The 10,417-nt window shown below is 35.4% G+C and overlaps 1 protein-coding gene across 1 annotated transcript; it reads left to right on the forward strand.

Annotated features, from left to right (window-relative positions):
- The first annotated feature begins 461 nt into the window (after positions 1 to 461).
- klhdc3l (kelch domain containing 3-like) lies at positions 462 to 9,886 on the forward strand. Its single transcript, XM_079822152.1, has 8 exons — positions 462 to 562; positions 1,672 to 1,866; positions 1,968 to 2,050; positions 2,230 to 2,308; positions 2,540 to 2,586; positions 2,669 to 2,789; positions 2,941 to 3,121; positions 8,676 to 9,886. The coding sequence occupies exons 2-8, from the start codon at positions 1,704 to 1,706 to the stop codon at positions 9,268 to 9,270; spliced, it is 1,269 nt and encodes a 422-aa protein (XP_079678278.1). The 5' UTR covers positions 462 to 562; positions 1,672 to 1,703; the 3' UTR covers positions 9,271 to 9,886.
- Positions 9,887 to 10,417: the final 531 nt, after the last annotated feature.

The following is a 10,417-nucleotide window of genomic DNA, read 5'->3' on the forward strand; positions in this document are numbered from 1 at the left end:
GATTGTGGTCAGGATGCTTCAGAGACAAAGAGTAAGTAAACGAGATACTTTTTTGTTTATAGAATATTTATTTATATATATTTTAATTAAAATATTTATAAATACACTTATGTAAACATTTTATAATATTTAGGCCTATTATTAGCATTTCTATTTTCAAATGTTATACCAGGTTAGTCCTGAAACCTCTTCTGTCCTCTAAATCGCTTTTGGGGCAATGTAACACCAAATATTCACAACAATAAACACACACATACAAATAAAAAAGCCAAAGGATAATATGAAGCGGAAGAAAATGTAACGAAAAAAAGCTTCTGCTAAATGAATAGCACATGCCAAATATATAGGCTACGCTCGCGAGCTCCTGTATTGTGGTGGTTACTATGTATACGTATGGTGGTAAAAGTCAGAGACCCTCTTGAGGGAGAAGAAACGCAACAGAAGGTTCTTCTTCGCTCCTCCTTCTCGTCTACTGGCACTCTGGCAGCGATACTTCAACACATCGCTTATCTTCCCAGTGAGCATCAAAGGGGGGACAGACATTTAGCGACGATTTTGAGCGGTAAGTTATTCTAAATTTGCAAACTACGCAATGTAAACGGTTTCATTAGAGTCAGCAAAAAAGAACAAACATTTGCGCTTCTCTCGACGACCTCAATCCACCACTCGTTGCTATCAAGTTTTGAAACAGTTCTTCACCGCGGTCATGTGACTCGTTCAAGACTTTCTTTAATAACAAGTCACATCGTAATATTCTTGTTTGTATGCAAGTAAATACTCAGCGACCACTGTAAAGCGATTAGGTAACATGTATCTTAGTTACTTTCACGTGCCCATTTAAAAAATGTCAATGTTAGTAGATGTATAACGGGCTGGGCGTTTACATGTCGAGAATGATCACGCGGTGGTGAGCAACATAAAAATAAACGTGGCCCTTTAGGTCTTCAAAGGCGATTCTATTGCGTTATTGTATATTTAAAATTATTGAGTAACGTTATATGTTTACTTTAAGGCTGATAGGATGAATCCCTCACGAAACGTCACCTATGTCAGATTTTTGTTATTTTAGATTTTTAGGTGATGTGTTAAAGGGATAGTTTACCCAAAAAGGAAAAGTACCCCATGATTTACTCACCCTCATGCCATCCTAGATGTATATGGCATTCTTCTTTCAGACGAATAAAATCCGAGTTATATTAAAAAATGTCCTGGCTAATCCAAACATAATGGCAGTAAATGGCAGCCCATAAATTGAAGCTCAAAAAAGTGCATCCATCCATTATAAAAGTAATCCACACTGTTCATTTGATAATCGCTGTGTATATAATTTACACTATACATTATGTCAGTAGGTGGCAACAAGTAACTTTGGGTGAGCGAATCAATTCAATGGCTCTATTTTTGTCAGAAAAATGTAAGTTTCTCCATATTAACATTTGTTGTGTATGGAACTGTTTGTATAAAAGCAATTTTTATATTATATGGTCTAAAATCTGCAATCTCGCTGTTTTCTGGTCAAATATTTGCTCAACACTTATCTAATGTATTACCTAACCGCATAATAAAAATTCCTTTCATTGCTATATTCTTGTTCTGCTGTGTCTGTGCTATTCTAGGAAGTCTTGTTAACCTGACTTCATTAGTAGCCCTTGTTTATTTCATTCTTCACAGGGATTAACCCATGAGACTCTCAAAGCCCAAGCATGAACCAGGGGAGCAGTGCTTGTTTGTGGACACCAGTGCCGCAGCACTGCCCTGCACCATGTGATCGTTACAAGCATGCTACCTGTGCCCACAGAGGACATGTTTACTTACTAGGTGGTAGAGAAAAATGCTCACTGAGAGATTTCTGGAAATATGATGTGGGTATGTCATTGTTATTTATCTGTGGCTGTTTGCTGCTTTGGACAGTATATGGTTCCTGCAGCATTGACTGATTATAATTCAGAGGAAATATCTATTTTTAGTCTGTAATGAGTGGACCGAGCTTCCATGCAATAGTGAAGAAGCACCCGAAGAACTGGAGGAGCACACCGTGGTAGCATATCAGGTAATTGCAACAAACACATAGTTGGGCACAAGGAGTTATGAGGAAAAATATGGCATTGTAGAATGCCAATTTACATATATTTTCATAGATTTAAATTTTCCACAGTACAGTAGTGTTCCTTAAAAAAGGTAATGTCATATATTTCTTATAATCATATAATTATTTCCACTTTCTTTTAGGAATTTCTCTATGTCTTCGGCGGAATGCAAGATTCATCATATACTAACTCGAAAAGTCCTCTTTGGATGTTTGATATAGGTATTTTTATTGCATATTCAATCCACTAGAAATTCATTCAAGCTGAATTTTACTACAATTTGTACTAATATTTTATGACATACAAGCATAAAAACCTAAAATAAAATTCAACAAAATGCATTGGATTTTTAGATGTGACAGCAGCACTTGAACTGCATAAATGCAGATATTGTTTTACCACACAGCAATGTCACTTTGTTGTTCACCTCTTCAGTTTTATCTTCTCTGCAGTTAAAGAGTGCTGGGTTAACTGGAAAACAGGGAGTGAAACTGTACAGGTAAACATCTTTTATTTTACAAAACTTACAGCTGAAACACTTGATGGCCCTTTTATTAAAGTGAACTCAACTGTTTTTGTAGGGAGTGATACCAGCGAACAGAAAAGGGCACAGTGCTGTCATCTATGGGTCATCTATGTATGTCTATGGGGGATACATTGATATAAGAGGATCAACAAAGGAATTCTGGAAATTAAATTTTGGTGAGTGTTATTACAGCATAGATTTATTATTTTTAGTAAGCAAGCATCTCCTAGGACTAAATATTGACTGTTATCCACCTCAGGGATGATTTTTGTAATTTGCATACAGCTGAATCACCTTTCCAAATGAATTATATTTTCTGCGTGCTAGATTCCAGGATGTGGTCACTACTAAGCAGTGCGCAAGGTGGGCCTGGTCCCAGACATGGTCACTCAGCTATGACACACCTGGACTGTATGTACCTTTTCGGTGGCTTGCAGGGCCTGAGGGAACAGAAGGACCTGTGGAGCTGGAATTCTGCCAGTCAAACCTGGAGCTGCATCAAATTCCAGTGAGTTTCGTTATTAACATCCATCATTCTTTAATGCGGTCTGTCTGTCTGTCTGTCTATCTATATATCTGGCTGTCTAACTAAATTCCCTGGCTTGTTGATCACAACTGATAACTTGATTCTCAGTAAAATTACCATACTCTTCATACACAGCTTCTAAACATTTTTTCATTGTGTGAGCAGACACATGCAAAACGATCCATTCAATTAACGAAATCTGTCTGACATATATGTATATTCCTTAGATGGGTCAATGACATGAAGTGCATATTTTTGTGTCCAAGTGCATTATGTTTTTTTTTTAATAATTTGATAAATTCATGACATACAGTGCTGCTTGAAAGTTTGTGAACCTCCTGCAGAATCTGCGAAAATGTGAATAATTTTAACAAAACAAGAGAGATCATACAAAATGCATGTTATTGTTTTATTTAGTGCTGTCCTGAATAGGATATTTTACATAAAAGTTGTTTACATATAATCCACAAGACAAAAAAAATTGGCTGAATTTATAAAAATGACAACGTTCAAAAGTTTATGAACCATTGATACTTAATACTGTGTGTTGTTACCTGGATGATCCATGACTGTTTTTTTGTTTTGTGATGGTTGTTCTTGAGTCCCTTGTTTGTCCTGAGCAGTTAAACTGCCCAACGGTCTTTAGAAAAATCCTCCAGGTCTCGAAAAATCTTCAGTTTTTGTATATTTAAACCCTTTCCAGCAGTGACTGTATGATTTTGAGATTTTCACATTGAGGGACTCAAACATAACTATTAAAAAAGGTTCAAACATTCACTGATGCTCCAGAACAAGACACGATGCATTAAATTCCTTTTCAGAAAACTTTTAGAATTTGAAGATTAATGTAAATTGTAATTCATTTGTCTTCCGGGAAACATGTATCTTCTATTGCTTCCGAAGGGCAGTACTAAATGAAAAAAGAAAAAGAAAAAGGGGGACATCTTCATCCTGTTCAAAAGTTTTCACAGATTCTCCAAGGGGTTCAGAAACTTTCAAGCAGCCGTGTATATCACTTTATTCTATAAAACCCAGTTTGAATTCATTTTTACTACATAAATCATACATATTTTATGTTTTGTTATATTAAATCCCCTAAATGTTAGGTGGTGCAGGTGTTAGGTGTCTTAATAAATAAAAAAATAAATATTATGCCATCATTTTAGGTTTGAAATGCATATAAGTACATTTTAGAAATATCAGTAGTTTAAAAGCTGTTGAGATAATTGAAAAACTTTTGTCCAGCAATTTGTATATTCTCAAATGTCAGGGTGGCACAACTGCAAACATGGATCTTTTATTATGAATTGACATAAGATAATGCGTCATCCAGAGGACCCCAACTGATCCTTGTGGCAGAGTGAAAAGGTTTAGATCTTTTGTAGACCAAGTATGGGCAGGTTGGGACACTTTCCATGTCAGGTGGTACAACTACAGTATATACAACTAGTATATAACTATTTGGTATAACGCCTGACATAAAAAGTTAAAAAATGATTTTTGAAATGTTATTTAACAACTAAAACGTGTTTAAACACAATGCTCATGACAAAAAAATATGCATTTCATCAGTTTTGAAAAGATTTCTAAAAAACACCTTTAATGAAACTTTATTTGTCAATGACCTAGATATCAATGACAGATTGTTTTCTGTTGTAACCGAGAAATATACATACTGTGTATAGAAAAATATATATTCATGTACTATAGTATTTGTGTATAAAAGCATTAATCTAGACAAAACTGACATTCTTGTATAGTAAGCATTCAGTGTCAACAAAAAAGTAAAACAAAAGTGAAATTTGTGTATAGTGAACATTTCCAGGAATGCCATGGTGAAAAAAATAGACTCGGTTATTAACATAACCTCGGTTCCCTGAGAGAAGGGAACGAGTATCGCGTAGCATACGCAGGGGGAAATCCTGCGTATGCTACGCCAGTGTTTCCCAACCTTTTTTCAGTCATGGCACCCTTTGAAAATGTTCTCCATTTTGTGGCACCCCCTCGCAAACGTTACGCTAGGTGTGTAACGGTACAGATTGCTCACGGTTCGGTTTGTATCATGGTTTTAGGTTCACCGTTTCGGTACGGTTCATTATTTGCTATGTTCATGGAAAAAAGGACTACTGTCAAATAAAAATAAAGAAAATAATATGAACAAATAATTTAAATTAGGGCTGAACGATACATCGAATTTTCATCGTCATCGTGATATGAACTCGCGCGATGAACACATCGCAACAGACAGCCTGACACGATGAATAAGGGAAAACAGTTAATTACATGCGCCAATCTGAGTTAAGTATTCTGAATACTTGGATTACTTCCACATTGAATTGCATTTTATAAGTGTAGGAATGCGTCCATCAAATCCTGCTTACTAAACATATATTATAAAATATTTAGCTAATGTCAAACGGGGCCAACGGCTCTTGGGCTAGTAAATCAGCGCATAGGAGAACATTATGCGCTGATTTACTAGCCCAAGAGCCGTTGCACGTCAACTAAGCAGGAGCACCGGCGGTGGTCGGCCAAAATACTTCTTTTTTTTTTGTATGTGAAGCTGTTTTACGTGAATATTATGACACGAGTGAAGCACAAAGTTTTATTTACAAAATAAATAATAGGTTCGCAGTTAAATGTTACATCACAAGCCATGGAAACATATGGATTCATGCCGATCGAGGCTTTATGTGGTGAGCCAAATTTAAGTTTGCTTGCGTTTTGCTATCTGGTCACATGATTTTCCACGAATTTAACAATAGGCTTACTCCATTTTATTCTACTGGACATGGAATATCTTATTTATTTTCCCAAATCCTCATTTACGTCTCTGACAGGGGATACATTTCTTCCTTGTTTGATTTATTTAGGAGTAGGCTATATTCGCATCATTTACTGTGGTAAAGTAGAAAAGGTAGGACAGATACATTTTACTTCAAACTTTACTTTATTTAACACAGTTTGTGCTGCTATTAGACTTGGTTTTGTGAGATTTTGTGTAGGCCTATAGCGCATTTCATACACGCCGGAGATTTTTAGTTTCGCTTTCTCTCACAGCGCATATTCAAACACAGCCTCAGTTCTTGACCCTGTGGAAGATCATTTCGTTCTTCACATTTTACTACAAGTAGCCTATCAGTTTTGGAACATCAGAAGAAAACATGAAGATATTAGAAAACGATGCTTCTTTCCTGCTCGTGTCATCCCTTTCAGCGAAAAGGCATATGACGCACGTCTGTGGGGAAATATAAACGATTTTTTTCTTTAACTAATATTTAACTTATATTAGGCCTATTTATATTTCGATTATTTACAGATATTTATTTAAATGTTTTACAGGCTGTAGTAGGCTATGTTGTTTCACTGATGGAAGTAGGCCTACTAAAATAAACACGCATGTTTGAGCCTTATATTTTTTATTTTCAAAATGTAGGCTATTTAATTGGTATATATATATATATATATATATATATATATATATATATATATATATATATATATATATATATATACATACACCTCAATCTCAATTAAATAGCCTACATTTTGAAAATAAAAAATATAAACGAATAATATATTTAACGAATATATAACGAATTTATATAATATAGGCTAAAAATATATATTGGCCTAGGCGTGCGTGCGTGTGTATCCGCCACCGCGCCACTGCACAGAAATGCTGTTGAATACATGTATTCCGTTACTGCCAACACTGAACACGACCTATTAAAGCACTGAGACATGGGAACAGTATAGCTATATTCACATTTGAATATTTATCGCAAGTCATATCGTCATCGCAATATTAAACAATGTTATCGCACATCGCAGCTTTTCCTCATATCGTGCAGCCCTAATTTAAATACAAGCAGCAACACAAATAAATACTATTTAGCAAAGATAGGCCTACTAATAAGATAAACTATGCTTTTCAGGTTTTTCAGGTACGTCTAACATTAGTTTTCAGGTACAGAAATTGATCAAATGTAAAATAACATTACATATTTGACTGTATAAATTAAAGATTAATCCTATTAAACTTACAAAAGCTATTCAATCAAGAGCAGTGAGTGATGTCCTTGTCTTTTGTTGTTTGACATTAAACAGACAGCAGTAAAGGCTACTGCCCCTTTAAGACCTAATGCACGGATATGCGTTGTCTTTCTCGACTGTCTAAAGTTTACTTAAAGCTACACTGTGTAACTTTTTTAGTTTATTCTTAGCCAAAAACACTTAGTTCTTTCAAAAATATATGTGCTCATTAATGTATATTTACTTCAAGTAATAAAGTATTCTCGTAAGTTTATAAATGCCATTGAAAATACATACGGGTGAGGGGTTCGAATGCAGGTCGCCATGTTGCCCCTCCATCTTGAAAGTACATTAGCCAAAGAGGGACATACCGGTAAATAAAATTTTTCAAATTCAAATTTTAACACTCGATGGCACCGTGTCGAATGTGGACGAGGTCGAACTGGAAGCCATGTTAATCTTGGACTAAATCGGCCACCGTAGGAGTTAAAACGAAATCGGAATTGAGAGGAACAGAAACTAATATTCACTGGATGGTAATTTACCTTTTCACCGCTAGATGGGGGAAAAAATCACACAGTGTAGCTTTAAGGCATATACAGCCTATGTCTGCTAAAATATTCATCAAGATGGACATGTTGACATACTTTTTGTGTGAGTTTGTCCGTTCAAGAGCAAAACTTGAAAGAGAACTCAATATTTGCGCGCTGTGAGACGTGTGCGCGCTTTCGGATGAGTGTACAGAGACAAATTTTCACACAGCGTGCTCAACTTCTCATTCGCGTCTTCTGGCACTACTACACCCGGGTGATGACGGCGAAAATGACTGGTCATATTCAAACATACCGCAGCACTCGCAGGCATTGAACAAAGTTTACAAAGAGAATTATTTGAAAAAAAATTAATAATTACATATAAAACTGGGGTGCCACGAGAGCAGGGGGTGCCGTGTAAAAGTCCTTCAAATATATACATATATATATATATATATATATATATACATATATATATATATATATATATATACATATATATATATATATATATATATATACATATATATATATATATATATATACATATATATATATATATATATATATATATATACATATATATATATATATATATATATATATATATATATATATATATATATATATATATATATATATATATATTTATTTACTGCTGTTCCCCGGTTGGGAAACACTGTGCTACGCCATACGAGTGATTCTCTCGAAAGGGAACTAAACATTTTGATCCAATTTATGGCCATATATTGAGCTGTATTGCCAATTTACTGACGTGTTTTGGACGAGTTACTAAATTTTGCAGACATGAAATAGAGTTGAGATGTCCCATAAAACAGTTGTGCAATTGGACTTACAGTTTAGAGAATGTAAGTTTTGTTTAAAAAATAAAATGGGCCAAAGCGACTGAGGATGAACTAATGAGAAGTATATAAACACTAATACTATGTGTATTTCTTACTCTGCAGTTCAGGTCCTTCCAAGCTGGTTGGTCACTCTGCTGTATCATTCAAAGACAACATGCTCATCTTTGGTGGAGGAGAAACCCAGAGTTCCCCTCAGAACAGCTTGTGGAAGTTCAACCTGAAAACAGAGACCTGGAAGAAGCTAACATTGTTGCCTGGATCTGCCTCTCTGTGCCGGATCCATCACTGCAGCATTGGCCTAGGCCAGAGTTTCCAGCCAACAGCACCAAACAACATCTTTTTCAGGGAAATACCCAACTCTCACAGCATCAATGACAAGCTAAGACCATTTAAGAACAAGTGCCAACCTTCCCACGGCACAATGCAAGAGCCCTGTATTGAGCTCCAGACTTTCCACATTGACAATAAGAAGTGTTTACCAGATTTGAGTACCGCACTGAAAGACACTAAGCTAAAAGGAAGCTGTCTCACCTTTGAGAATCAGGAGGCTGTTTGCAAGAAGTGGAATAGTGCTGACCCGACAGAGGAAAACAAGGACGCCATGTTTCTCCATATGCCTGACTTGCTGTTAGTCCTGGGTGGCAAACCTCTACAAGGACAGCGTATGATTTCAGTGTGGCACATGACAGTGGCATAAATCTGATGTTTTCCCTGCATTCTACTTTCTCTGTGAGAAAAGATACAGCCTTAGCAACAATACCCTTATCCTTGCGGGAGAACGTTTGCATTACAATTGAATTCAGTCATGTACAAACTCTTTACTGTGTCTGTAATTATTACCTTGCAGGTGAAGTTTGTCCTTTTGTACGGCACGATACTTTCTCCTCACAGTTTAATGTGCATAGACAATAATCGACAACTATAAGTTAGATATTTGTAGCTTGATTTCCCTGAAAAGTGTAAATACTGTGGTGCTATCAGAATATTGCTCTGTACAGTTTCATCGACACATTTGTTTTACTGTGTATTTTATGTGAAAGAATCTTAATGTGAAATACCGGTCAAAACTGCTGGTCTGAATTGTATTATATGCTAGCAATCAATCCAAACATTGTCTGATTTTGTCATTTGCTCTGTGTGTTTTGTTAGCTGCATGGATATTGCTGACAGAACAGTGGCATCATGCAACATATGCACATTTATTTTCTTGCCTTCACATTGTTTCGAGATGGCTGCACTCAAATGGTTTAATAAGTCATGCATTACATGAGTAATGTGCAATCCATTCTCAACCATTAAAATGTATTACAGCAGTAATGTTAAAATCATTGTTATTATGTTGTAGATTTAAAAAGTAATCTAGAAAGGTTTAAAAACAGATATTACTAGAAAACTAAATATGTAGCATGCTTGTATTAAATAAACTATACTAGCAAAAAAAAATTCAAATATGTGACCCTGGACCACAAAATCAGTCTTACGGGTCAATTTTTCTTTAAATAAATAAGCTTTCCATTGATGTATGGTTTGTTAGGATAGGACAATATTTGGCCAAGATACAACTAATCTGTAATCTGAGGGTGCAAAAAAAAATCGAAATATTGAGAAAATCGCCTTTAAAGTTGTCCAAATGAAGTCCTTAGCACTGCATATTACTACTACTAATAATATTTTTTATATTTACTGTAGGTTATTTACAAAATATCTTCATGGAACATGATCTTTACTTAACCTAATGATTTTTGGCATTAAAGAAAAAACTATAATTTTAACCTTACCCATACAATGTATTGTTGGCTATTGCCACAAATATACCCGTGCGACTTATGACTGGTTTTGTGGTC

This window comes from Gobio gobio (assembly GCF_949357685.1).
Source record: "Gobio gobio genome assembly, chromosome: 7".
NCBI classification, from domain to species: Eukaryota; Metazoa; Chordata; class Actinopteri; order Cypriniformes; family Gobionidae; genus Gobio; species Gobio gobio.

What these genes read in the sequence shown, in the direction of transcription:
- klhdc3l (XM_079822152.1), top strand. Translation starts at nt 1,704, where the DNA reads ATGAACCAGGGGAGCAGTGCTTGTTTGTGGACACCAGTGCCGCAGCAC. An exon ending in ACACCGTGGTAGCATATCAG is followed by an intron (nt 2,051 to 2,229) that starts GTAATTGCAACA and finishes ACTTTCTTTTAG; the next exon opens with GAATTTCTCTATGTCTTCGG. An exon ending in TCTTTGGATGTTTGATATAG is followed by an intron (nt 2,309 to 2,539) that starts GTATTTTTATTG and finishes TCTTCTCTGCAG; the next exon opens with TTAAAGAGTGCTGGGTTAAC.